General features: G+C 50.2%; 2 protein-coding genes across 26 annotated transcripts; one reads left to right on the forward strand and one right to left on the reverse strand.

The window, feature by feature from the left end:
* The first annotated feature begins 2,490 nt into the window (after positions 1-2,490).
* TARDBP (TAR DNA binding protein) lies at positions 2,491-15,778 on the forward strand. Of its 23 annotated transcripts, none has more exons than XR_006583909.1 (10): positions 2,498-2,793; positions 3,767-4,018; positions 5,919-6,082; positions 7,235-7,375; positions 8,150-8,320; positions 8,699-8,825; positions 9,853-9,922; positions 10,656-11,819; positions 12,184-12,280; positions 15,206-15,778. XR_006583909.1 is itself a non-coding variant. In XM_045035078.1 (8 exons), exons 2-7 carry the CDS (start codon positions 3,781-3,783, stop codon positions 9,918-9,920), a joined length of 909 nt encoding a protein of 302 aa, XP_044891013.1. In that variant the 5' UTR covers positions 2,498-2,793; positions 3,767-3,780; the 3' UTR covers positions 9,921-9,922; positions 10,656-15,778. The 23 variants fall into 23 exon arrangements, 9 of the variants coding, with proteins under 9 accessions (XP_003989534.1, XP_044891013.1, XP_044891014.1 ...); XR_006583911.1 differs by having other exon boundaries at positions 10,656-11,381; positions 11,721-11,819; positions 12,184-15,778; XR_006583914.1 differs by lacking the exon at positions 12,184-12,280 and having other exon boundaries at positions 10,656-11,381; positions 11,721-11,819.
* MASP2 (MBL associated serine protease 2) lies at positions 9,656-26,832 on the reverse strand. Of its 3 annotated transcripts, XM_003989575.4 has the most exons (11): positions 26,651-26,832; positions 26,317-26,548; positions 25,945-26,122; positions 25,102-25,233; positions 23,001-23,197; positions 22,780-22,927; positions 19,771-19,889; positions 17,854-17,932; positions 16,001-16,135; positions 15,428-15,502; positions 9,656-14,167 (listed from the first exon to the last, which is right to left on the reverse strand). In XM_003989575.4, the coding sequence occupies exons 1-11, from the start codon at positions 26,695-26,697 to the stop codon at positions 13,404-13,406; spliced, it is 2,106 nt and encodes a 701-aa protein (XP_003989624.2). In that variant the 5' UTR covers positions 26,698-26,832; the 3' UTR covers positions 9,656-13,403. The 3 variants fall into 3 exon arrangements, with proteins under 3 accessions (XP_003989624.2, XP_019691705.2, XP_019691708.1); XM_019836146.2 differs by lacking the exons at positions 25,945-26,122; positions 26,317-26,548; positions 26,651-26,832 and adding an exon at positions 25,631-25,916; XM_019836149.2 differs by lacking the exons at positions 9,656-14,167; positions 15,428-15,502; positions 16,001-16,135; ... (2 more) ...; positions 22,780-22,927; positions 23,001-23,197 and adding an exon at positions 24,362-24,472 and having other exon boundaries at positions 26,651-26,784.
* Between the last annotated feature and the right edge of the window lie 580 nt (positions 26,833-27,412).

Genomic DNA, 27,412 nt, shown 5'->3' on the forward strand with positions numbered 1-27,412 from the left:
GCATGAACTCTTGATGTCCAGGTCGCGAGTTTGAGCCCCACGTGGGGTGTAGAGATTCCATCCATGCACACTTAAAAAAAATATTTTGGAGTAAAAAATTTTAGAAAAATCTAAGTCAGACCTAGGCCAGTTGGAGGTGCGGCTTCCAATTTAGGGACCTAAAAACACCAGGACTAAGAAAAGTAAACCTTGACAAAGTTGCCCTTATTTAAATACTTGTATTGTCTTGGTTCTTTCAGCGTTCAGGAATGTACGTACACTTTCTGGAGCTGGCAGAGCTGGGAATCTAGGGGAGACACAGCCAAGTGACCAGAGTGAAAACTGGGGCCCTTTCCCAGACATTCTGGTTCTCCGCCTAGTGTCCTTTCTTTCCAGTTGAGATTCCTCATCCCTGTGCTTGGAAGCTAGCACCCCAAAGAGCTATTGGGGAGCCCCTCGGTCCCTCAGCATCTGCCTAGCACTGGCACCCATGTCCTTTATGTCCTCTGAGATTGTTTCCCAACTACTCTCTGTCCCAGCCCCCACCTGGATTGTAGACCACTCCATGCAGGCTGTGCCTGGCTTTCATTTTTCTCACGTGTCTTTAGACTGTAATTTGGGCACAGTGCTGGATGAGCCACGAGAGCTCGGTATATCCTTTCTGATCCATGATCTTCAGAAAGCATTTCATAAATGCTCAGAAGAGAGGAGATGGGTAAGAACAGGAATGTCTGGCCTTCTAACAAATCCTCAGGCTTAATGTGTGCAGGATATGAACAAACAAACAAACAAACCAAGGGAACTTACAAAACACATTTCAGGGTGCCTGGGTGGCTCAGGTGGTTAAGCCTCTGGCTCCTGGTTCCGGCTCAGGTCACGATCCCATGGTTGATGAGTTCAAACCCCACGTCGGGCCCCGCACTGATGGTGCTGGAGCCTGCTTGGGCTTCTCCCTCTCCCTCTCTCTCTGCCCCTCCCACACTCTCTCAGACTAAATAAATAAAATAAAACACACACACACACACACACACACACACACACACACACACACATTTCAAACAAGTAGAACGTTTGATATGATCATCGCTGTAAAGCTGAAGCCCAGAGATGAATTGCAGTTAAGAGCAGAAGGATTCCACACTGTCCAGCCTCCCTCTGGCCTTATCGATTCTCTTCCTGAAGGAGCATTTGCCCTCTTCAAGACGGTGTTCACTGGTTTTCTCAACTGGCCGCGAAACTTCTGGGGGGAGGGACGGCTTTTGTGGTTTTGTCCCTGCTTGACTTTTCTCCAGTTTCTGCACACCCTGCTCCACCCACCTATGGCTGGCATCCAGGGCCCACAGAGCTGCCCACACTAAATGCCTCAGTCTCAATCATGACACAGAGAGTGGGCCAGGCTGGAGGATGGAACACAGCTTCAGGGTCTGACAGAACGGGGGAGAGCAATTTACGGCCTGGATGACATATATGGGCAAGTGTGTGACCTCAGGCAAGTCACATGGCCTCCGAGCCTCAGTTTCTTCTTCTGCAAAACGGGAATAATAAAACTAACTTCTCTCCCCAAATGGCTAGGTGGATGAGTTTAGATGACTCAGGCCTCTGCGCTTTATCTAGTGCTGCAAAACGTTAGTGACCATCAGGAGCCACATGCCCAGCTCTGCCGTCCTGCGTGTAGGGCCGCCTCTGGGTGTCTGTCTGCCCCCACCCTCTCTTCCCTTATCCCTGCGAATTGATTCACGCATAATCTGATTAACATGAACAGCAGGCATCAGGACTGGCAGGTCTTGACATTTACTCCCTAGGAAGCTTCAAGGGGGTGGCGGTGGAGCTCCTCCAGCCCGGAGCCAGACTGCCTGGGTTCAAATCCCAGTTCCACCAGTTACTGGCCCTGTGAGCTTGGGCAAGGTGTGTCCTAATGTAGACAAAGTACAGTATTATCATCAGAGGCCTGGAGCTGGAATATTTTAGCATTAGGGTTAGAGTTCAAATCCCAGGTCCACCATTTACTACCCGAGGGACTTTATGCAAGACAGTTAATTTCTCTGTGCCTCAGTTTCCTCCTCATCGGTACAGGCGAATAGAATCAATAGTACCTACCACACACAAGACTGTAGGGGCAATCGGATATGTGAGTACGTGGAAAACACCTGGCACATAGTAGGCTCCATCATTTGACTATTTCAAACAAGGTCATTCTTTTCAGGTGTGGAGATCGGCTAGGGGAGGGAGGAGTGGATGCACTCGGCTGGCTTTTTAGACAAAGGGGGCTGGGCTCCCGGGCTCGCTCAGGCCTCCAGAAGGTCAACCGGACCGGGGATCCAGCTCCCAGCTCCGGTCTGGCCCCGCCCCGCCCCACCTGGCGTCTCCCGGCCCCGCCCCGCCACTCCTAGCCCTGCCCCTGCGCTAGTCTCGCGCACTTTGAAAGTGCGCGAGCTCGGCCGAGACCCGGGGCCGACGGTTGGCCGGGCGAAGCCATTTGTTACGCTACGTGGGGGGAGCTAACAGCCTACGCCTCCATATTTTTGTCAACTTTTAGCCTTTCAGGCTCAGGTCCTGGTTTTACTGTCGCCTTTAAGTCCGTTCTGTTTGCTCAGCCTCCCGGAAGGGAGCCGTGCCGCTCTGGGGAGAAGGTCGTTGTGCCTCGGTGCGGCGTCCTTCCCCTCCCGACGGGGAGCCGGTGGGAGAGGACGACGGCCGGCGGGGGGAGGAGGCGGCCCTAGCGCCATTTTGTGGGAGCGAAGCGGTAGCTGGGCTGCTCCTGGAACCGTCGCTGCTTCGGGTTCCCTGTCGGGCTTCCTAGCAGCGGCCTAACGGGTGAGTCGCGGCCGCTTCTCACCGAGGACGCCCTGGGGGTCTCGGCCTCCGCACGCCGCGGCCCGAGGCGGACGCAGCGGCTTCCGCCACCGCCCCGGGAAGGGAGCCGTGGGGCCGGGTCCGCCTGGTCCTGCCCGAGCGGGCTCGCGCGGGCGCGACGTTAGGGGCCTGGCGCTGGGTGGCAGCCGGCGCCGAAGCCGGGACGCTGGGCCTGCGGTGCCGTGCAGCCCGGGGCGGAGCTTCCGGGCCCTGGCAGGGCTCTGTGCTTTCGGCGCTTCGCAAAGCGCCGGGGGACGCCGCCAGCCTGGGCCCTGTGCCCCTGCGTCTGGTCCTCGGGCCGCGCCGAAAAACCCCTCCCTCGGCCGCCACGCGCTGGCTTGTGGGAGGTGGCGGCCCGCGTCGCGAAGGACCTGTTGTCGCTGTCCTTGCCCGAGTGTGGGGAGCCCCCGGAAGTCCCACAGTGAGGAACAGGGAGGAACTTTTCTTCCTGCTCTCTTCACCTGGCTCGCTGCTGCTGTTTCTCAAGACACAGCTTCTGCATCTGGTTCTTAGGGACATCAGCTTTCATTCCCACACACGTCTCAGCCCCCAGGATGATTATTTACTTCTTTCTGGCAGCGTATATCAGGGTCCTAATAAATAACTGCTTGTTTGGTATCCTCTCCGGATGTTCCCCCGCCCCCAGTAACCACCTTGCCACCTGCGACTGACTATTTTCAGTTGAGCATCTGATGCCTAGTAGGCACGCGGCAAGTGTTTACAGCAGGACTGAAGTAGCAAGGCATCGTGTTTTGTTAGGAATCACTGGTCTTGCCTTTGCCTCGTTTCGGTGGTAACCCGCATGTATAAGAGCCCAAACAGCAGAGATGTCCCCGGAACATGGACGTGGTGGTGGTGGTGTTAACCAGGTGATGATAAGGAAACAGTTACTCTGACTTGAGTGTCGGTCATTAATGGTTCTTTTTCCTTTAAGAAAACTAAGAGAAGATGTCTGAATATATTCGGGTAACCGAAGATGAGAACGACGAGCCCATTGAAATACCATCAGAAGACGACGGGACCGTGCTGCTGTCCACGGTTACAGCCCAGTTTCCAGGGGCCTGTGGGCTGCGCTACAGGAATCCAGTGTCTCAGTGTATGAGAGGCGTCCGGTTGGTGGAAGGAATTCTGCATGCTCCCGAAGCCGGCTGGGGAAATCTGGTATATGTTGTCAACTATCCCAAAGGTTCGTTGCCGTTTGGCTTTGCAACGCTCAAGCGTTTGCTTCTCATTCTAAGTCCGATCATGGCCTCGTTTCACGGCGAAACATCTTCTATAACCCAAGTATTTCTTTAAATGTTACTGTTAGCTGCTAGTCCTAATTAGTGAAAATTGGAAATACAGAATTTTTCTGAGAGAGAAAACTATGTATTATGTGAACAGATGCTGCCAAGTTAATGCCAAATTTAAGGAACCGCTGAGAATGCTTTGCAGTAATCAGCCTCTTGTAAATAGATTCTTTTCAGGTGCCCTGATGTTTTGCTTTGGTTTTTGGTCCTTGCAGGCTTCCATCAGTCATTCAGTTGATCTGATGTTTTTGCCCCTTAAATCGATGGCTGTAACCCAAATCTGAATTAGTGCAACTATAATTTGGGGTTTTGGTCTTATTCTCACTGCCCCTTATCACTGATGTTCTAAATCTAAAAAAAGGAAATATGAAGGAATGGTGCCAAGGAAGTAGGTACATTTCAGCAGAAGAAATTTGCTGTAGTTGATCTCTTTTGTTAAAACGCGATACCAACAAAGTATCATTTTTGATTAGTATGCAAGACTTTGACTTACACTTTGAGAACATTTTTAACAGCAGCTTGGGGTTTTTTTTTGTTTTTTGTTTTTCGTATGCTGTTTTTCGAGCCATTGGCTATAGATTAATATTTACCCAAATTTAAAATGTCGTGTAAGGGCACCTGGGTGGCTCAGTTGGTTAAGTTCTTGATTTTGCCTCAGGTCATGATATTGCAGTTCTCAGGATCGAGCCTCGTGTAGGGCTCTGAGCTGACAGTGAGGGGCCTGCTTGAGATATGCCCTCCCTCCCTCTCCCCTCCCCATGCTCGCTCTCAAAGTAAACAAACATTAAAAAATAAAATGCCATTTAGATGATAACGTGTCAATACAGGTTCATCGGTTGTAACAAATGTCCCATACTGGTTTGGGGGGTTATTGATAATGGGGAGAAGCTATCCATGTGTGAAGGAAAAGGGGGTATGTGGGAAGTCTCTGCCATCCTTTCAGTTTTGCTGGGAACCTGAAGCTGCTCTAAAAAATAGTCTTTCTAAAAATCTCACTTAGTTCCTTTCCTCTTCCGAATACTGAGGATTTTTGTTTGCTTTAATGTTAGTTTATTTTTGAGAGAGCGAGAGTGGGGGAGAGGCAGAGAGGGAGACACGATCCCAGAAGCAGGCTCCAAGCTGTCAGCACAGAGCCTGACAACATGTGGCTCTGACTCACAAACTGAGATCGTGACCTGAGCCAAAGTCAGACGCCTAACTGACTGAGCCGCCCAGGTGCCCCCCAAATACTGGTCTTGAAAAATAACCTAAGATTTTGGTTTTTGTTACAAAATCAATGTGAGTTCACTGTTGAAAGTTTATAAAAGAAAGAAAAAGAAAATTGAAATTACCCTTAAAATCCACAGCTGGAGATAAAAGTTGATTGTGTTTTGGTACGTAACTTTTAACTTATAGGCATTAAGGTAAGCAGATATGTTTAGTAGGCATAAAGATATTACAGCACTGTTTTTTAACCTGTTTTTTTTTTCCTTAATGTGTTTTAAAGTCCAAAATGAAGTAGAATTAGTTTTGTTTTGATGTGCCTTTTGAGAGGAGAGAACAAACCATTGTAATCTTGAGATCCTGCAAAACCAGAGGTGGGAGGGAGTCCCTGCATTCGCACCAGAAAAGCCCTTCAGCCACTTATTCAGTCCCTCCTTCTGTCTTTGAGAGCTGATGTCACTCCTTGCCAAAAGTTTTCAGTATCTTATTGTTCTTAGAATCTTTTTGCTTGTCGTCGTTAGGTGCAGGGGTTAATATGTCCTAAGAAGTGTTAAATGGGGAGTTCACTGAGAGATTTCTGCTCCTTTTGTTCAGATAACAAAAGAAAAATGGACGAGACGGATGCTTCTTCAGCAGTGAAAGTGAAAAGAGCTGTCCAGAAAACATCTGATTTAATAGTGTTGGGTCTCCCGTGGAAAACGACTGAACAGGATCTAAAAGAATATTTTAGTACCTTTGGAGAGGTTCTTATGGTTCAGGTGAACTTTGATTTCATTTGACAGTTTTTCTTCTCCAGTGAATTCTTTTCCCCGAATTCCTGCAGTTTAGTGACACTGCCCTTCATGTTCAGCAGATAGTATCTTTAACATTTGTTACATGCGTGCATAGGGGATGCCGAAATGGTTCGGGTGCCTGGCGGGGTTAGTTGGTGGAGTGTGTGACTCTTGATGTCAAGCCCCATGTTGGGTCTAGAGCTCACATAAAAAATTTGGGTTATACTCTTTCCCTTTATGCATATATTTTATATTAACTTAGATTGTTGGGAGATTAAAAAAAACTTTTTTAAAGTTTATTTACTTTGAGAAGAGAGCGTGAGTAGGGGAGGGAAAGAGAGGGAGAGAGAACCCCACGCAGGTGTGGACCCTGATGCAGGGGTTAAACTCAGGACCCTGAGATCATGATCTAAACTGAAATCAAAAGCCAGGCAACCAATTGAGCCACCCTGGGTCCCTAAAAAAATAGCTTTTTTTTTTTTTTTTTTTTAAAGGGGGAGCCACCTGGCTGGCTCAGTTGGAGGAGCGTGCAGCTCTTGATTTCCATGTCGTGAGTTCAAGTCCCATGTTGGGTGTAGAGATTACTAAAATAACTTTTAAAGAAAGATAAAAACACATTTCCTGTTTTTCCAATTTAAGAATGTAAACATTAGAGGAGTGCCTAGGTGACTTAGTTGGTTAGGCATCAGACTTCAGCTCAGGTCATGATCTCACTGTTCGTGAGTTTGAGCCCTGCATCGTTCTCTCGCCGTCAGACAGAGCTAGCTTCAGATCCTCTGTCTCCCTCTCTCTCTCTCTCTGCCCCTCTCCCACTCTCTGTGCAGGCACGTGTTCTCTCTCTTCCTCTCTCTCTCTCAAAAATAAGTAGTTAAAAAAAAAATGTAAATGTTAGATCTAATTTATCTTTGCATTGTAAACCAAGTTGTTAAAATTCTGTTTCATAACATGATCATTAACATGATCTGGATTCAACATTTACTCTCCTGTTGTTTTTACTTCAAGAATAACTTGATTTAAATTTTAATTAAGCAACTCCATCTGAGTGAAGCCATTCAAATTACCAAGGAACTCTGATTTGGGTGTGTGTGAGTGTGTGAGATTTTAGTAAATTTCAGTGATTTTTTTTTTCCCCCCTAGGTCAAGAAAGATCTCAAAACTGGTCATTCAAAGGGGTTTGGTTTTGTTCGTTTTACGGAATATGAAACCCAGGTGAAAGTAATGTCACAGCGACATATGATAGACGGACGATGGTGTGACTGTAAACTTCCTAATTCTAAGGTACTTTACTCTTTTTTCCTCTGGGAATTTTGCTTTGGGAATTTCCTCTGCTTTGGGAATTTTTGTCAAATTTTGACAAAACTCCCTTAGAAGACACTGTAGAATAATAGTAAATGTACTTGGTAAAGGTAGTGGTGGGTATATTCCTGAAACATTTTGTCTCGTTAAAGCCTTAGGACCTTAATGCATGCTGAATGTTTTATGTTTGTTTGAAATACTTAGTTTATTACCTCTCTTACTAAAACTTCGTTCATTTTATTCTTTTTTTTTCTTTGTTATTTCTGGTGAGTGAACAGTTTCTTACGTGGTTACGTGTTAAAGCACAAAGACAGTGAGAACACATTAATCTTGTCACAAAGGCCTAATTTGTTCCTAGCAAGCAAGACTTATTTGGAGAGTTCCCATCTTTGCTAGGGCGTTCCTCAGTCATTGACTTTCCTTAATCCAAATAAACCTTTTTGAACTTGAAACCTTAAGACTTTGGAGGCACCTAGCTGGCTCAGTCTGTAGGGCGTGCAACTCTGGATCTTCGGGTTGTGCATCTGGGCCTCGTGTTGGGTGTAGCGATTACTTAAAAATAAAATCTTTAAAAATTAAAATGTTACTCTTCGCTGAAGCATTAAAGAGAAGTGCTAATACAGAAGAATGTATCTCCTTTTTAATGACTAATCGCATATAAAAGGCAGATCGCTGTCGTTACATCCTCTATCATAATGCTCTTTTCATAGCTCATAAAATATTTCTCATGTTTTTCTTTCCTTTCGATTTGACCAGCAAAGCCCAGATGAGCCTTTGAGAAGCAGGAAGGTGTTTGTTGGGCGCTGTACAGAGGACATGACCGCCGATGAGCTGCAGCAGTTTTTTTGCCAGTATGGAGAAGTGGTAGACGTCTTCATTCCCAAACCGTTCAGGGCTTTTGCCTTCGTTACGTTTGCAGACGATCAGGTACTTTTCTCTTTAATGATAGTCCTCTGACTGGGTAATTTGTCGTGAAGATTTCCCATCCCGCTGATTGCCGTCCTCAGCTGAGCTTTCTCACCTTGTAAGCTTTGGGATATGTATGGGTCTAGATAGTTGTCATAAACCCTTTAGGTATTTTTTCAGGATGTGGCACTTAAGTGGGAGTGTTTTATATCTTTTGAAAATAAGCTGAAAAAGTCCGTGCTGCTGTTACTACAGCTAAAGTCCATGTTACGGGTTTAAAGGAAATGAGCTTATTTTTCCTCCCGCGTAGACACTGGCTTGAAATCTAAGTTTGATTGCTACTCTGGTGCATGAGTCAATGGTTTAATTTCCTTTATTTACATCCCCTATTTCTTATAGGTTGCCCAGTCTCTTTGTGGAGAGGACTTGATCATTAAAGGAATCAGCGTCCATATATCCAATGCTGAACCTAAGCACAATAGCAATAGACAGTTAGAAAGAAGTGGAAGATTTGGTGGTAATCCAGGTGGCTTTGGGAATCAGGGTGGTTTTGGTAACAGTCGAGGGGGTGGAGCGGGTTTGGGAAACAATCAAGGTAGTAATATGGGTGGGGGGATGAACTTTGGCGCTTTTAGCATTAATCCGGCAATGATGGCGGCTGCCCAGGCGGCACTGCAGAGCAGCTGGGGCATGATGGGCATGTTAGCCAGTCAGCAGAACCAGTCAGGCCCATCGGGTAATAACCAAAGCCAAGGCAACATGCAGAGGGAGCCAAATCAGGCCTTTGGTTCTGGAAATAACTCCTATAGTGGTTCTAATTCAGGTGCAGCGATCGGTTGGGGATCCGCATCGAATGCAGGGTCAGGCAGCGGTTTTAATGGAGGCTTTGGCTCAAGCATGGATTCTAAATCTTCGGGCTGGGGAATGTAGACGGTGGGGTTGGTATAGACTGGTGGGAATTCAAATTTTTCTAAACACATGGTAAGTATATTGTAAAATACATATGTACTGAGAATTTTCAGAATTGGTCTGTTCAGTGTGGAGTATATTCAGCAGTATTTTTGACATTTTTCTTTAGAAAAAGAGGAAAAGCTAAAGGAATTTTATAAGTTTTGTTACATAAAGGGTTGAAATACTGAGTGAAAGTGAACTGCTGTTTGCCTGATTGGTTAAAAAAAAACAAAAAACCCAACACACTACAATTGATATCAAAAGGTTTCTCCTGTAATATTTTATCCCTGGACTTGTCAAGTGAATTCTTTGCATGTTCAAAATGGAAACCATTGATTAGAACTACATTCTTTTCTCCTTGTTTTAATTTGAACCCCACCATATGAATTTTTTTCCGTAGGAAAATCTCCTTTTTTGGAGATCATGGTGTCACAGTGTTTGGTTCTTTTGTTTTCGTTTTTGTTTTTTTTTTAACACTTGTCTCCCTTCATATGCAAAAGTACAATATGAAGCCTTCATTTAATCTCTGCAGTTCATCTCATTTCAAATGTTTATGGAAGAAGCACTTCATTGAAAGTAGTGCTGTAAATATTCTGCCATAGGAATACTTCCGTCTACATGCTCTCTCATTCAAGACTTCGTCATCACACTGCACAGGCTGCGTCTTTGACGGTGGGTGTCCCATTTTTATCCGCTACTCTTTATTTCATGGAGTCGTATCAACGCTATGAACGCAAGGCTGTGATATGGAACCAGAAGGCTGTTTGAACTTTTGAAACCTTGTGTGGGATTGATGGTGGTGCCGAGGCATGAAAGGCTAGTATGAGCGAGGAAAGGAGAGAGCGCGTGCAGAGACTTGGTGGTGCATAATGGATATTTTTTAACTTGGCGAGATGTGTCTCTCAATCCTGTGGCTTTGGTGCGAGAGTGTGCAGAGAGCAATGATAGCAAATAACGTACGAATGTTTTTTGCATTCAAAGGACATCCACATCTGTTGGAAGACTTTAAGTGAGTTTTGTTCTTAGCTAACCCCGTTAGTTGGATGTGTTAAGTGAAACGATACTTGTATTTCCCCTCCCCTTTTGTCAACTGCTGTGAATGCTGTATGGTGTGTGTTCTCTTCTGTTCCTGATCTGTAAGTGTGGTCCTGTGAACTGAAGCTGGTGGGTTGAGAACATGGACTGAGCTTGTGGTGTGCTTTGCAGGAGTACTTGGAAGCAGAGTTCACCAGTGAGCTCGGGGTGTCGCCACGAAGGGTGGAAGTTCTAATGTCTGTCAGCTACCCATAAGAATGCTGTTTGATGCAGTTCTGTGTCCTGTGCTTGGATGCTTTTTATAAGAGTTGTCAATGTTGGAAATTCTTAAATAAAACTGATTTAAATAATATGTGTCTTTGTTTTGCAGCCCTGAATGCAAAGAATTCATAGCAGTTAATTCCCCTTTTTTGACCCTTTTGAGATGGAACTTTCATAAAGTTTCTTGGCAGTAGTTTATTTTGCTTCAAATAAACTTATTTGAAAAGTTGTCTCAAGTCAAATGGATTCATCACCTGTCATGCATTGACACCTGATACCCAGACTTAATTGCTATTTGTTCTTGCATTGTCCAAAGTGAAAAGCTTTTTTTTTTTTTTCTTTTGAAACCTAGTTTTTAATAAGTCTGGGTGACCGCACCTAAAATGGTAAGCAGTACCCTCCAGTTTTTTTTTATTAGTGCCTCTGTGCATTTGGGTGATGTTCTATTTACATGGCCTGTATGAATCTCCATTGGGAATCATGCCTTCTAAAAATATTCTTATTTGGGGGGAGTGGGAAAAACAACGTTGATTATTTTCAAATGCTTTGTAGCAAAGCATAGCAGTTGGAAAGGAGGGCATTTCAGCACCTTTCTAGTTTGGGATTTGAAAAGTGGAATTAATTGCAGTAGGGATAAAGTAGAAGAAACCACAAATTTATCTTGTGCCTGAAATCCATTACAAAGCCTGATAGCTTTAAGAACTAGCAGGGTGGGATGTCTGTCTGAAAGTGTTAAGTGAAATGGGCTTTGTCCTCCACAGGTGGGGGAATAGAGTAACGTTGAATGAAATCGTTGACAGAAAACTCAGATTAGACTCTCACGGCGCATTGTGCAGTATGTAAAAGCAATAATCTATGATTCTCTGTTGTACTTTTTATGTAACTGCTGTGAGAGTTGAGCTTGTTTTCTGATGGAAGAATGTTAACATTTTTGTGTCGGTAGCTTACCTGATGCCCTTCTCTAATTAGATGATGATAACTAGGTTTGTCATTTTTGTTTTTCAAGTTACATGTTTTAAGCTTTTAGAAATGAAGTCGTCCTTTAGACTTGTGATCGCCACGTTGTTTCGTTACTCAGTTTCCTCTGTAAAAGGATCTTGCATTGTTTTAATTTTTTTCTGCATCTGCATTGCATGATTTCCAAACCCTGTACCATCTGAATTTTGCATTTTAGCACTTGCACTGTTACTCAGCAGCAGTAACTTGGTAACACTTAAAATGGTATTCGGGGACCTCCAAAGACTAAACTGACAAGCCTTCAAGGAGCCCAGGGGTAAGTTCACTTGTCAATGGCATGGTTTTAATCCCTTACTTGCACTTGTTGTGAATCTAGTTTCCGGTCTTAGAAGGCTTTCAATCTGCAGCAGCCTTCTGTTAACAATGTTTGTGGTACTAGTAGCTGTGGGTATTTAATTCTACCCTTAAAATTAAAAAAAAAAAAGAAAAAGAAATGAAGTCTAGAAGTAAAACTATTTGGCAAAGATTTGTTTTTAAAATTAAAAGTCTTATTTGGTCATCTCAATGCATTCATTCTTAAAACTTTTTTGAACCAGTTGAATAAAAAATTTGTTGCCACCACAGTTTAGTGTCTGGAGTCTTACTGGAAAAATTCAATTTCTTTTTTATATGTGACAAAGGTGATGGAAAGTTACTTTGGAGAAGTCTCAAGAAGTTCCCCTTTAATACGCACAAGAGGAATCAGGCAGAAACTCAAAATGAATTTTTACACGAGTGGTAAATATTTGGCTAGAATGAAACTCTTTGTTAAGCGTTAGCTATTAAGACTTTAAGGAGGAATAGCCAGCCGAAATGACCTGAGATCTTTAAGGTTAGGTGAGCTTAAGTTGTGTCCTTAGGGAAAGTATCTTAACCGCTTGATAATTCCAAAGATGCATGTGATACTTAGGAGAATTTGTCGTTGAGTGCCAGGAGAGTAGCTCTTCGTTGTGCAGGAGTTCTGTACTCGGCTCTTGTGATTGTGACCTGTTGTTTTAAGTATGCCCAAGGATTTCGTGTTCATTGTGAGAATTAAAACAACTACAGACTTACCTATGCTGTGGCCACTTAGTTCTGATGTCGTAGTTCTTCTTAAGGAATCGCCACATTTGATTCAGCCGTCTTCTGAATTTGGACATTATTTAGGTTATTATTTCCAAGTGCCGGGAACATCCTCACAGCTGAATTAAATTCTTAGCGCTGGCGTTACTAGGTCAAAGACTGCATGCTTTCAGGGCTTTTCAGATACGTTGCCAAGTTGTCCTTTAGAAAACCTGTGTTGTCTTTGACAATGTGAAATGGTGCTGTTCTGTGTTTTTCTTGTCTGCCAGTTGGATAAGTGAAAAATTATATCTCACCAGCTGATGGCATTGGTTTTGCACATGGGAATCAGTCAGTACCTAACCTGAAGTATTGATGTTTCCGTTTTATCTACAAAATCACGATTCAAGGTTATCCCTGAACCAGTACTGCTATAATATATAAAGCTCTGTTAGAGATCAAGAACAAGTCCCCAGACAATGGAAGAGCTGTCAGAGAACATGAACGGGCAGTTTATAGAAATGCAGATATCTGGTGCAGATACTGCACTTTGTAAGTCATGAGATGCAGATTTAACTGGTGATTTTCTGTGGGATTGGCACAGGTGATCTCACTTGCCTGTGTCCCCTCGAATCCGGCAGGAAGCGGTGAGAAGCCCCAAGGGAGGGGCACCTGTGGTGGCCTTCTCCCCCGCAGTTTGCTTTTGGTTTTGGCGGTAGGGCGGTAACTGCCATGTTAATGTCTCCTGGGTCACGTTGCCGGTACGGTCTTTTAAAGGGGTTTCTAAAAAGAATCCTTTTCTGATTGAAGACACAACGAATTAGAAGTTATTAATTATGTTCTTGATCCAGGGAATATAGTTAACAACTTTTGTGTACACCCCATACTGGTTTGCTTCCCCACAATTCATGGAACCCCAGGACACTATTCCTCCCACAAACCATGTCTGTGTCTCGTTATCTAGAAACACTAATGCCCCTCCACTGTCCCCTTTGCAGCTGTCCTTGCCTCCGCCTTCTAAGCCAGCGCAAAGCATGTTTTCCGTCACCCTTCCCCCTGGATAGGGCTGCTTTTCATACGCAGCAGTACATTTCTGATGATCGACAGTTGGAATGTCAACAAACATTAGACTTCTGGCAAGAAAACCCCTTTGGGTTAATCCCCATCCAGACACGGTTCCAATGTCATTGGTCCTCGTGAAGGATTCGGCTTCTTTTCGTGGCAAACAGATGGGCAGGATGTTGCTATTGATTACAACTCTGTTCTTCAACTTAATCAGTGCTATGTCGTTCTCAAAGCCGGCATCGTGAGTATAGCCTTCGTGTATAAAAATGGCCTCGGCCCAGGCTTGTGTATAATGAGCTGACAGCCTCTTCAGGGCACCCATTCTGATCTCTAAGGAGGAGGCATCTTCTTTTTGCTCATACACAGCGTGAGCAGCCGTGAGGATCCAGTTGTCCTGTAGGAGCGCGCCTGCTGCCGTAGTTCGACCTAGTAATAGGACTTGCCAGGGAAAATCGCCAGGCTTTGCGTTCTGCCCTCCATATATGCGCCCTCTTACGGTGCGAGTTGATATTCCACAAACTGGGGGAAGAAGCAGATACATAGAGCCTTTATAGAAACCCAGTGGTGTTTTTTTCCGTAATCATTCCCACTTTGGAATTGCATCTATTTAATATCCTCCAAAAATATCATCGGGTGAATTGGTGGGTGTCCACCCACACGGGCAAGTGAGACTGCTTTAAAACGGCACAGTTCGAACCTGAGGAGGAAACCTTTTGGTATTAGCATTAGCTCCTCAGAAAATGAGGTGTATGAAAATTAGCTTTTAGAAACTAATTTGTTTTGCTGAAATAATTTGGCCTACACGATAGGGAGTATTAATAGGGCGGACAGGAATTGTCTGGGCTGATGTACTGGGGTGATGTGATTACAAATCCAGTGAAAGGAAATAACCTTTTCATTGCTTCTGTTTTCCTGCTTGTAAAATGGGGTATTTACCCTGTAGTTCTGGGAAAGCAGGAACTAAGGTCACTGTTGCAGGATTTGCAAAATCACTTTCGCCTTTGAACATTTAAACGTTTTGCAAATCAGAATGTTGGCAGTTGTAGCCAGGAACCTTCAGGTTCGGAAATTACTATTTTAGTCTAGTTGGTTCTTCCAAACTAAATTTTCCTGTGTGTGTTGCTAACCAAATACACTCATTAATGTAGCAAATATGTCTCCTGTTGTGGCAGAATACTTGCACTAAAACGTACAAATGTTGTGTCAGCTAAGATGTAGTTTTTTTAAGAAAACTAATTTAAGCCAGATAACGCAGGAGTAATGAATACATTATTACCTTTCTGATTTTTTTTTGAATCGCTGTACTCAACTACATCTTCAGAGCCAATTCTGGCAAAAAAAAAAATTTTGGGGGGGTACTATTCAAAAGGCAGATTGCATTAATGTTTAAAAACTAGATGTCGTTGAAAACAGTTGCTTAGGGAAATGAGTTATTAGCTTTGGGTTTTAATAGTTTCACAGAGAAGAAAAAGTTAACTCCACAGCAGGACTTGTGTTTATAAATGTAAATGGTTCAAGATAATTCTTAAAATCGTTTCATTTTTTACGCTCGCCTAGTTGTGAAGTCAAAAATAATCCAATGACTGACGTGCAGTCGGCACCTAGCAGCCCCTCCGCATGGAAAGGGGAGAGTGAGAACGTGTTATCTGGAAATAATAACTTGGTGTAAGAGCCAAGTGCTGAGGTTCCATTTCTGCCCAACACCAGCCAGAGCGCTCGCCTCCCACCCAGCTGTACTTTCCATCAATTACTCGTCTCTTGTGTAAATGTATCCATTACCAGGCTCACAGACTGGGAGCGATTTTTCTCCTTTGGAGCTCGTCCAGAATCCATCAGCCCCACACACATATTTACCTGCAAATCATTGGAAAAGCAAAAATGTTTAACTGCATGGAGAAGGTGGTTGTCATTTGCTTGAATAGCCCCTTGAAGAATGTTGATTCTGGAGCATCATCGGGAAAGAGAGGTGTCTGAATAACCATTTTACATGATTTCATAAATAGGTCTCTGCATTAACCATGTTTGCTTGCAAAGTGGAAACCTTTTAGATGTGTAACTTGAATATGTATCAAGATCTCAAGTGCTTAATGATAAGGTTTTGACTTGTTAAATTAAACCATTTGGAATATATTGTGTGTTTGTAGTAGTCATTTACTAGATAAGATCTGTTTTCAGATTCTTGCAAATTGACATTAAAGTCACTTGAGCTGTAATACTTCACTTAGCGGGTGGGGGTAGTGCCTTTTAATCTTCCCTGCAACCTTAGCCAAAAATGTTGGCTAAAGTTTATTTTCAGATCCCGAGGGTTTAGGTTCCAAATCCCTCACCCCCAACGGTGAGCACTTTGCTTACCATCCTCCGATCGCATCGTGTAGAAGATCTCGTTACAGCGGTATTGAATCTCCGCCTTGTATGTGGTCACTTCAGGACCTGTGACGTACTGCACTTGGCCGTTGGGTAGATCTTCCGGCGGGCCGCAGTCCACAACTGGTAAGGGGAGAGGGAGGAGTCAGGTCGCGCTAACCTGATTTGTGTCCAGCGCTGACCGCGAAAGGCCAGACGGGCAGGTGGCTGCGCTGCCGGGCGCTGTGGCCCGAAGCTCCCCCTGTGTGGGAACAACGCTGACCCTCTTCCCTGAAAATGGAGAGGTCGGCCTTTCTGTGATCGTAAAGCATCGCCTTCTTCCGTTCCGACCCGAACGGCTAGATTGCGGTGAGGCCCCTGGGGTGGGAGCCGCACGGTGCTTTCCAGAAGGAAGGGGTTTGAAGCCACCTGGGACTGCTTAGTGCCGGTGCCCTAACTTCAGACGGAAATTCTGGGGCAAAAGGGCCTCAAGGAAGGAAGAACGGGGCACCGCCCACGCGTCCCTGGAGAGCAGTACTCCGTTTGCAGTTTGGCCCTGAGAGTCAACAATAGGACGGAGGACTTGGTTTGTGCTAAGGCTCCTTGTCCCAAATTAACTTTTTAGGAGATCTGGAAGTCCTAGTACCTTGAATTTGCATTAGAATGCTCACCCGTTAGGACACGAGTGTGAACGATCTACCCAGGTTCGGGGATGAGGTGATAGCAGGCCAGAAGCCCTACTTCACGCAGGAGGTCGAAAGCGACACTGGACGTTCTTTCTCCGAACATTCAGAGCTTACACTGAGATAGCAACTTAGCCGTGAGCCTGGTTCCGTGCCGAGGGCTCCTCTGATTCTCCGCAGAGAGGTGCCCACGGCTACCTGGCTTCATTAAAGTGGGGTTCGGAGCCGGACTCCCAGCTCCCAACGCCCCCGTGGTGCCGGCTCTCCTGCTTTGGAACTAAGCATTGGTAGTCTCGGTGGTGGGGCTGAAGCTACGAAGTGAAAGCGTTTCAATTGCCTGTGAATTCTGTGGGAACCCTTGCACAAAATGTGCACAAATACATTTACAGGGGCGCTGACCGCAGCAGCGGACGTATTCGGAAAGACCTGGGCACAGCACACAGGCCGTGGCGGGGGTGCCACGCAGCCACTAACGAGGGCGTGATTCTCCTAACCCTGGGGTTGACGTGGAAAGAGAGCCCAACAACACGGGGGAATCCGTGCGATCAGACCGAGTCTCCTTTTGCTTAAAGAGTGTGGACTAGTGAGATACGTTAGGACACACACACAGCATGGGAGCTGAAGCACGTGAAGGCACGGACCTCCAAACTCTCAGGGGTCGTTTGGGGACGTGGGCAAAAGAGGCTCTCGCTGTAGGTTTCTGTAAACTTAGTTTTTCGACTTAACTTGCATTTTATCGCTGGGAAAACAACTTACGATGTGATTCTTAACTCACAGGCTGGTAAGTACACCCTCGCTCCAGTTTGGTGTGTACGTGTCCGCGCAGTGACCCCCGTCCCTACAGTATGGTGGCCTGTACCTGTGCACGCGTGTGAGAGCGTGTGTGACCGCGGGCGTGTTCTAACAGTGGGATCGCGGGCCTTAAAGTGCCATTTTCTCTTTCCCATCCTGCACGGAGATTTCATACTTGGAAAAAACAGTTTTAAAGATTACGCTTGTCCAAAGGCGATACTTTTCCTAGTGGCTTGGTTCCCGTTTAACCTGTAAGAGCGCCCGGAGAGGCCGGGGAGGAGGGGCAGGTTTGGAACCCGGTCCCCGAGAAGCGGACCGTTTCAGAAGAGACCGGAAGCAGGCACGGCGGCAGAAGCCGCGCGGGGATCTGGGGTCACGGGGCCTTACTGCTGCACTGCGGCATCGGCTTGTCCCAGGATCCGTCTTTCTGGCACACGGCAGCAAATGACCTGAGGGGCAGACGACCCTAAAGAAGAAGCCGGAAAGGGTTGCGTTACTCGTTTGTATCGGGACCCCACTCCCCGAAGCTCCGCTCCCGCAGCAGTGCCGGGGGGGGGGGGGGTTGCGGTTCAGGGGGTGCCGCACCCACGTAACCGGTCACACCCCCGACTCTGCCCGGTGCCCTGGCGCGCTGGCGGCTGACAGCTCTGCCCCTTGTGTCGCCGATGCCGCAGACCTCCTAAGAGAGGTGTTGGCGCTGCAGGGATCAAATGGTGACCTCTGCGGCACCTGCGGAATACTTTTCGCTCTCCACTGCAATCCAGGAACACAGCACATCCAGTGCCTGCTGCTTTTTCACCAGTTCTTTACATAAAGGGCCAAAGGGCGGTGGCCAAACTTCGGGGAAGGCCAGCCGGCTCCCGCGTGGAGCGAATGTGCCCGGAGTTTTCCAGCCTTGTGGCCATCAGCTGGGGGGGGGGACACTTACTAAAAATACTTTGCTAGGCCTCGCCTGTGCGTTCTCAGTGATTGCTAGAATGGTTTGCAGAGAACGTGTCTGACTTACTGAAACGTTATTTTAAAGTTGGAAGTGAGGGGCGCCTGGGTGGCTCAGTCGGTTAAGCGTCCGACTTCAGCTCAGGTCACGATCTCGCGGTCCACGAGTTCGAGCCCCGCGTCGGGCTCTGGGCTGATGGCTCGGAGCCTGGAGCCTGCTTCCGATTCTGTGTCTCCCTCTCTCTGCCCCTCCCCCATTCATGCTGTGTCTCTCTCTGTCTCAAAAATAAATAAACGTTAAAAAAATTAAAAAAAAATGGATAAAGTTGGAAGTGAAAGATCACTTGGGCAGAGCAGAAGAAGCCTTTATGCTTTCAAGGAAGCAGGAGGGTTTTTTGTTCGTTCTTTTTCCCTTCCACCCCCCACCCCCACCCCCAGCAGAAACTGAAGAGTTTGCAGTCCAGGGAGCTGCGGGCCAGGACCCTGGCCGGGAACTTTGCAAGGTGGGAAAAGTGCAGGGTTTTGTTTTGCTTCGTTTTGGACTCACTCCTCCGCAGGACTGGACTGAATAGCTAACTATCGTTTCCGTGTTATTACTTTGTACCGCTGGGACTCAGTGACAATTTTGAAGAACATAAAGAGGACGTGTTAATCTCTTACCTGTGCCCCTGAAGCCACACAGTAAGCATTTTTTAAAAAAATTATCCTCCCTCACCCTTCACAGAGGTCACTATTTATAACTTTGCAGAATGTACCGTTTCCTAGTGCCGTTTAATCTTTGGTGCGCCCGGGACGTGTGGCACGGAAAGGTCGTCACGTGACCGGGGGCGGGGCCTAATTTAATGCCAGGTGGTAGCCCGGGCCTCTGGAGCTGCCTTAGGGTGTGAACAGGGAAAAAAATCCATTTTAATCACCAGCTTCGGAGAAGAAAAGGGCTTCTTCTTTTCTTCCTTCCTTTCTTTTTTTTTTTAAAGTTTATTTTGCTTATGTTGAGAGAGAGGGTGGGAGGGGCAGAGACAGAGAGGGAGAGAGAGAAACCCAAGCATGCTCAGCATGGAGTCCGCTGTGGGGCTCAAACCCAGAAACCGTGAGATCACCGCCTGAACCGAAATCAACAATCCGGGGCTTAACTGAGCCGCCCCAGGTGCCCCTTAGAGCTTTTTGCATAAAGAACGAAAGAATTCTCCATAGACCTCTGTCTTCTAGGCCAGCTTATCTCTTTGAATGTTAGTGGCTAATCGTGGGCCAAAGAAAGCCCCGTGCTGACCACAGCTATTTTTCCACTTGCACCCATCTGCCGATACGAATAGGTGGCCACGTAAAAACCGGTCATGATCCTGCTGCGCTTGGAGCTCTGTGCTAACTTACCTGCAGGAGCTCGTACCCAGTCTCGCAGAAGACGGCGAAGCGGTCTTTCAGGACGTACTGGGCTTGCACAGGCGCGAGGCGGCCATTAGGTGGAGCCACCGGACCAGGGCAAGGCCGAGCTGCGCGGGGGGGGGGGGGGGGTTGGAAACCGGGTTTAGGGGTTTTGATGCGGCCTCTCGAAGGCCAGTCTGAATGCAGCCATTTCAAGGTCTTGATTTTATAGCCGGAACACTTAACACACAGAGAGAGCTCGCCACAAGTGGGGTAGACCGCTTCAGAGTTCAAACCAGAGGCCAGATGACCCTGTGGGGCGCGTATTGCACCGATCGGGATTAGTAGCCGAGCCTGGGCCTCCCGGAAAGCGGCGTTGCCCGAGCCGGGCACCCGGGGGGCGTCTGCTCTGCCCCGGGGACCTTACAGTCCCTGCCGCAAACCAAGAGAGAGTGTCGCTTGGAGGAAAAGAGCTAGACCCGCATTCGCAGCAATTACTTTTAGCCTCTCTGGGCCTCCGATTCCTCTAGGGGTCGTGAGGGCCGGATGTAAAGGCTAGTGCCTTGCTGAGCGCTGGGCCAGAGTGGGTGCGGGTGACCACCCACAACAGCCCGGAGACACCTGGGGTTCCGATCCCCACCGGCACTCAGGGAGCCTGTGCTTCCCCCTCGCCAGCACGTGCTCACAGCGCTCAGGCCCCCGGGGACACTGCCTTCCACTCCGGCCCCCAAACCCCAGCCTGGTGTCACCCTCCGCTTCCCCTCTGCCACGCCAGTGGTTTGCTAAGTCCCCCCAGCAGCTGGTCTCCGTGCCCTGGGGTGGCTCTCAGTCCCTTGCTGTCCCAGAGCCCTGCCCACCAGCGCCCCCTGCGCACCCCCCACACCCCCACCCCTCCCCTGTCTCCAGGGACAGCCCTGGTGGCTGCCCGGCACCCAGGCCAGAGCCCTGCTCCGCTCTGCCTTGGCCTTCACCCACCAGCCCCGCAAACCTGACTCCCCCTTTGAGTTGCTCTGAAAGCAGCACTTCCGTTGAAGATGTGTTATTACTCTGACCTACAGGAGAATGAATGAACCGGGGACAAACCAATCGGTCTCCTAGCTCCGGTCTCCCTCCTCCCGACCAGTCTCGCCCCTTCCCACGTTTCTAACCGAGGTGGCCCAAGGGTCAATCTTTTCTAATCCAGTTTCCTCGTTTAAAAAATGACTCCAATCCCCATCATCCCAATTATCACTTCCTCCAAGCCACACCCTGTGCTCAGCGCCTTCCCTGCATCAGCCCAGGAAGGAACACCATTTGAAGGAGACATCGTTCTTAATTGGGACGACCGGGACATTACGGCTCAGGAAAGTTATGTGAGAGGTTCGGCGTCACATAGCCAGGCAACAGGTCCGTGCCCGGACACACACCTAGGCAGCCTGACACCAAACCCTGCACTCTGATTTCCTGGATGGGTGGGTGGTTGGATAGAAAGATGGATGGATGGATGGGTGGATGGAAGGCAGGCAGGCACTGAGAATGGAGGGAAGGAGGGAGACATACTCTTTCCCCTAAGAGAAGGTGATCTTGCCTGGAACAATCCTTTCTTTTCTTTTGCTTATAACTGTCTTGCCCCCTCTTTCTTCCTATGTTTGTACACCCCCCTTCAGAGCTCCCCTCCACTTGGTAGATGGGATGCTGCCCAAATCATGAATCATTTAATGAAACCAACTAGATCTTCACATTCGCTCAGTGGGATCTCGTTTTCTGGTTTTGATGGCTGGACGTGAGGGGTGGTGCAAGAGGGCACCCCAAGACATGACTCTTTAGCATAAAGATTGTTTTGAGCTGGTTATTTCCAGACATTGCAGACACAGGAGAGGCTCTGAGAACAGAGTCGAAGTTTTCCTTTTGTCGGGGAACTTTATGTTTACAAAAGACACGTCCATTTTGTAAGCGTGTCCCCCCTCTCTGCCCTAGAAGAAGGATGAATACGTCACTAGAAAACTCATCACCGGAGAAGGCAGGGTCTTAAATCTGTATTACGGACCTTACTTTCATTTACCATACTTGTCCTGGTGACGTCACCTGCCCGTAACTGGCTCCCCGCCCCCCTCTCTTTTGTCTTTAGCTGAAGATGTTATCGAAGCCTGAGTTCTAAGTCCCCATTCTCCCCTGGGTAATCTCCAGTGTGCATGAGACGTACCTGTTAACAAACTTGTTTGATTTTCTCTTGTTAATCTGTCTTTTGGTCCCCGCTAAGAATTTAGGAGGGAATTCTGTTTTCCTCTCTTACAGAGGAAGGAGGGCTGGTCGGGTGGATGGAAGAGGGGGGGACAGGAGGAGGGGTGAGGAGAGGGATGGACACGTGGGCGGATGGCATTTCTTCTTGGGGTACCATTGTCTCTCACAGGCCATCCCCCCCACCCCCCAAGCCTGCTTTGTCCTCTGGTGGAATTTGGGACATACTATCCCAAACTACAGCACCTTGGCATGTTGAATATCTTTTTAAACTGAAGGAGTTTGAGAAAACAGAAACAGGGAGATCCCTCAGACCTCTGCTCCCCGGCCCTTTGTCATTGTCACAGTCAGAAGACCCTCATGTACTGTCCTTGCGCCAGGAGGGAAGGAGCATCCTTATCTCTAAAGACAAAGGGAGCCAAGAAGAATCCGAATAAATAGGCCTAAGTCCTCCCCCCCCCACCGAGTCTACTGCACTGACCTTAACGTGTCATTTTTTTCCCGGTGACCATCCATCCACCTTTCTGCAAACCCGGCACAAAAGTACACAGGCCTGTTTCTTTGGGTCTTTCTTTCCTTATGACGTCTCCCATGTAGAACTTACGTGAAATAAATCTGGACGTGTTTCTCCTGTTGATCTGTCTTTATCGTCAGACCCAGCCAGGGACCCTAAGAGGGTCGAGGAAAACTTTTTCTCCCCCTACACTTCCCAGGCCCAGCTAGGAAAAGTCCCATCCCGTGTGGCTCCTTGACTCTCCCGAAACAGCTTCCTGCTGGGATCTGAGACCCACTGGCCCTCACCTGTGCTGGTGTAGTGGATCTTCCAGCCCGTGTGGTCCCCCGACTGATCCGTGACAAAGGTGATGGTCACCGCGTTGCTTTTTGTTTCAATCCTGCTGGGCAACGTCGTCCCGCAAAATGGGCCATATTCCTCTTTGTCTGTTTGAATCTGAAGGCAGAAAGGGCCCTGTCACCTCAGGACCCGCCAGAGCCAGATGAGGTCCAAATCCCGGGAACCTGACCTTGAGGGAGTCGTAGGGGCACAGGGTTTCAGGGTGCGTCTCCACGTCGAAGGACCCCACGAAGTCCAGGATGATGCTGAACCCCTCCTCCAGGTGGATGCTGTAGGAGCAACTGGACAGTTTGGGGTACGGCTGTGGGTATTCAGGGCTGCTGAGCACCCCCGACCGGCCGGTGAAGACCTGACCTGAACACAGGGCTGAGAGAGGGGGTGTTCCTGTGAGCCGGGCGCAGACAGCCTGGCTCCGCCCCGTCCGGCTGTCCTCACTGCGGTCCGGCCGGGGCCCCGCGCAGGCCCGCCCCACAGACACCTCCTCGGACCGAACACCCCACCCCAGTGGTGAAGGGACAATCTGGAGTTTCTCGGGCTTCCTGGCTTTGGCCGAAACAGGTGACACAGGCCCCACTCACACCCCTGGGGCTCCTGGGCCAGAGTCACAACCCCGGGGGGTAAAGAAGTGAGCGAGGTCACCGGCGGGGTTGGGGGGGGACAGAGGGGGGCGGAGACGGTGGGGGGTGAGGGATCCCTTCCTTATCTACCCCTGACCCCAGCAACTCCCAAGTTCATCCACCACGGGGCTCCCGCCCGCACCCGGCCCGGAGCAGCCCAGCCTTCCCTGGTTCCCCACGGGGAACAGCGGGGCCTTCTCTTGTCCACTTCCCCTCCCACCCTGGGCCTGGGCTCTGCCCCGGGGGGGTTGGTTGAGGGAAGTTCAAGTTCACACTGATCAAGCGTGTCTGGTGCCCTTTCCCCACTGGGCCAGCTGATTGTGCACTTGCTGAAGGAGCGTCTATACCAGCGATGGGAGGTGTCCGACCACCCCTGCCCCAGGCTGTAGACAGGGGGTGTGGGCATTTGAGCCGGGAGATTTCCAGAACTGAGGAGTCCCAGCACGGCCTTCCTTGCTCTGTGTGGCTGCTCCCCAGGGGCAGAGGGAACAGCCCCTGGGTGTGGGGGACCAGACCCCCCCATCAACACAATCTCGCCGAGCCTCTGTGCTCGGGGTCAGGCTCCCCCAGCCCAGCACACGTGGGACAGGAGCCATCCTCTGAACAGGAGCTGGTCTCAGGATGCTCCCAGCTCAGCCCCTGGGGACCTAGTGGGGCATAGAGAGAGCTCGGTTTCCCTGTGTGAACTCGGGCCAGCCCTCGCCCCTCTCTGGGCCTCAGTGCCCCACCTTCCAAATGGATTGGGGGCTGCTGAGTAAGCCTTTCTAGCAAAGAGGCCCGTGGCCCGTGGAGGGGACTCCCACTGACCGAGGTGCCTCCAGGCCTTGATGAGGGTAGGGAGAGAGGGGAGGCGGCCAGGGTGCACACCACAGCCCTCTCCCCACAGGGCCCCCCAAGAGACACGAAGCAGAAGTAGAGGTGGAGGCAGGTTTATTGTTAGGTCCGGGGATGGGGCGGTCGGGGGGGCTGCAGCAATCTCGGCCCGACCCAGACCGGAGCCGGAGGTGAGGCTAGGGGCTCTGCTCTGGAAGAGAGAACAGAGAGACAGGGAGAGACACTGGGAGAGAGACACTGAGCAGGGGGAGGCGGGGTCAGCACTGAGGCTGGGGGCCGCCCTCTCGCCAGGACACCCCCGGGTTTCCTGCCTTCTGGCCACCTGGCGCCTGGCAGGAGCTTAGAGGGGGCGGGCAGTAGAGGCCGAAGGGGCTGGCCTGCTGGGAACCAGCCGCTTTGAGCACGCCCTGTCCACACTGGGAAGTTTTGTGCAGGGAAGCTTGTGTGAGCCAGGCCCGCGTCCCCCACTCTTCCCATCTGGGGGCCCAGGGCGGCTGTATGGGGGCGGGGGGTGCCCGGAGCCCAGACGGGATACACGGTGGGGGCCTAACACATGCGATTTAAGGGAACGGGCTGAGGACCAATGGCCGAGCCGAGGGCAGAGGGAATGTGAGTGGATGGGACACACGGCAGGAGGGGACAGAAGGTCAAAGGTGGGCCGGCGGCCTGCCAGGAGAAGTGCCCAGTGGGCCAAGGCCAGGGGTCCCTCCGGAGCCCCGGGCAGAGCGGCTATGGCCTTGAGGAGCTGGCTGTTTCCTGGGCCAAGGTGGGGGCTGGGCTGGGGGCCGTGTCCGCCCCGCCCCCACGGCCACAGCTCACCTGAGCACGTGCGCTTGTTGCGGTGGAGAACGTAGCCCGCGCGGCAGGAGCAGTAGAAGCCACCCAGGTGGTTGTGGCAGTGGTGGTCGCAAGGAGGCGCCTCTCCTGGGGGCACCTGGCACTCGTCGATGTCTGGGGGAGGAGCGGGCCAGGCGGGTGGTCAGAGGGAAGGAGACGAGTCCGATCTGGGGCCTCACGGCTGAGCCGAGAGGAGTCCCCTCATGTCCCAAAGAGGCTGGTGCCCGGCCAAGCATGTTCTAGGCCCAGGGGCACCGTAACGTCCCCGGGACGCTTGGAGGTAGACGTCAGCACCACCTTCTCCAAACCAGGGACAGGTGAAGCGTCCTGCTCCGAGTCACCCAGCTAGCGGGTGATCGGTCGAACCCACCAAGCAGGTTCCGCCAAACCCCGCTGCACCCTCCTGAGGAGCACAGAGAGGTTGAGCCACGTGCCCAAGGTCACACAGCGGGCCCCCCCCCACCCCGGAGCCGCCATGTGAAATCAAGGGTCAGGCTCGAGGCCCACGCACAAGTACAGTGTTCCGGGCCGTCCGTTCTCGGCGGAGTAAGTGGGCTCCCTGGGCCCTTGCACCACAGGGGGTCTGTGGGCATGTCCCTGGCTCAGCACCGTCAGGCTCAGTCGGAGGGCAGAAGGCATGGCTGTCACCGATATTTGCACCGGGGATGGTGTTGGACTGAGCTGCGGACTTCTCTCCCACTGGCTTGGCAGGAATCCAGCCTCGGGGAGGTGAGGAGGCTGAAGGGAGAGCTGGCCTGGCCCAAGACAGAGTCGCCCCCGGCCCGCAGATGGGCCCTCCCCCGCCCCCACCTCCTCTCGGCTCACCCTCTGCCGCATAGAAGGCCTCAAAGCCCGTGAAGGGCTTCTCGTTGGAGTAGTCGGAGTGGAAGGTGACATCCAGGCTGGAGGCCGGCGAGTAGAAAGTGTCGTTGCCGGGGGCCCGCTCCGTGTCTGTGCTCTCCTGCCCGCACAGCGTGGCCAGCACCTTGGTCCCTGAGCTCAGCTGTAGGGTCGGGGTCACAGCGAGGGAGGGCAAGACGCAAGGCCCGCCGTCCCTCCGTCCCTCCTTCCCTCCTTTGGAAGCCAGACCCCGCTCCCACGTGTCCCTGCCCAGCACCCCCCCCACCCCGTGGGGCCCCTTCTTCGGGAGCCCCCAGCCCCCGAGAGGGTCCGGGTCACCCCCCGCTCCATCAGCACCTTGACAAAGTCATACTCGCAGAGGTAGGAGAGCTCCAGGTGGAAATGGGTGAAGTAGAGGCCCAGGCGGTAGCCGGGGGGAGCCCTCAGGGTCCAGCGCTGGTCCTGGTTGTTGCCATACTCCCCGGGGAAGCCAGGAGATGCCAGGCGCCCGAACACGGGCTCGGGCCACTGCGGGCCCTGGGGTGCGGCTGCCGAGCCCCACAGCAGGCCCAGGAAGATCAGCAGCAGCCTGAGGGCGGCGGCACGGGGGTGGGTGAGGGCCCGGAGGCCTGTCCTCACCCCTCGCCCCTGCGGGGGAGGCTGGTGGGGGGGGGGGCGGTGGTCCACTCACCTCATCGTGCACCCATCCAGCTGACCAGGCCGGATCTGGAGCCTCATGGTCTCACCTTTGATCTGTTTGTCCAGTGCCCGGCCCTGCCCCCAGCCTCCCTGACCCTGGGATTCTGGGAATTGACCCCGTGACTCCTGCTTGCCCCGGCTTTCCGGCAGGGAGGACAGGACGCTCCAGGAGCCAGGAATTGCACCTGGATGACAGATGGCCCCGGAATGAATCTTGGCTCCGTCCCTCACCCTTAACTTCTGTGTTTCCTCCTAAGGCCGGAGGGGGGCCTCCGTGACAACGATGGCTTTGGACGGAGGTGGGGGATGCATTTATGTTTGCTCCCTCCTGAAACCCTATGCAAGATGGGAGAGAGAGGTTTCTCAAATGTCTTTTATTTTTGAGAGAGAGAGGCCGCAAGTGAGGGAAGGGCAGAGAGAGAGGGGGTGGGCAGAGGATCCGAAGCGGGCTCCACAGGGACAGCAGAGAGCAGCCCAATGTGGGGCTCAGACGCACTAATGGTGAGATCGTGACCTGAGCTGAAGTCAGACGCTCGACTGGCTGAGCCACCCAGGCGCCCCGGGAAAGAGAATTTTTAAAAACACATGAATGTATGAGGACGGAGGCTATGGGAGAGGAGGCAGCGTTTCCGTTTTGGAAGCTGGGGAAATGGACAGGTGAAAATAACACTCTAGAAAGCAACTCTAAATCGGCAACGGAAGGGGAAATCGGCTTGGGGATTGGCGGCACTGAGTCCTTCTGGAAGCGTTAAGA

This window comes from Felis catus, chromosome C1 (genome assembly GCF_018350175.1).
Source record: "Felis catus isolate Fca126 chromosome C1, F.catus_Fca126_mat1.0, whole genome shotgun sequence".
Taxonomy (NCBI): Eukaryota; Metazoa; Chordata; class Mammalia; order Carnivora; family Felidae; genus Felis; species Felis catus.

What these genes read in the sequence shown, in the direction of transcription:
- TARDBP (XM_003989485.6), top strand. Translation starts at nt 3,781, where the DNA reads ATGTCTGAATATATTCGGGTAACCGAAGATGAGAACGACGAGCCCATT. An exon ending in TGTTGTCAACTATCCCAAAG is followed by an intron (nt 4,019 to 5,918) that starts GTTCGTTGCCGT and finishes CCTTTTGTTCAG; the next exon opens with ATAACAAAAGAAAAATGGAC. An exon ending in TTACGTTTGCAGACGATCAG is followed by an intron (nt 8,321 to 8,698) that starts GTACTTTTCTCT and finishes TATTTCTTATAG; the next exon opens with GTTGCCCAGTCTCTTTGTGG.
- MASP2 (XM_003989575.4), bottom strand. Translation starts at nt 26,697, where the DNA reads ATGAGGCTCCAGATCCGGCCTGGTCAGCTGGATGGGTGCACGATGAG. An exon ending in GCCCCTACGACTCCCTCAAG is followed by an intron (nt 22,928 to 23,000) that starts GTCAGGTTCCCG and finishes TTCTGCCTTCAG; the next exon opens with ATTCAAACAGACAAAGAGGA. An exon ending in GCTCCCAGTCTGTGAGCCTG is followed by an intron (nt 14,168 to 15,427) that starts GTAATGGATACA and finishes TTCTTCCCCCAG; the next exon opens with TTTGTGGAATATCAACTCGC.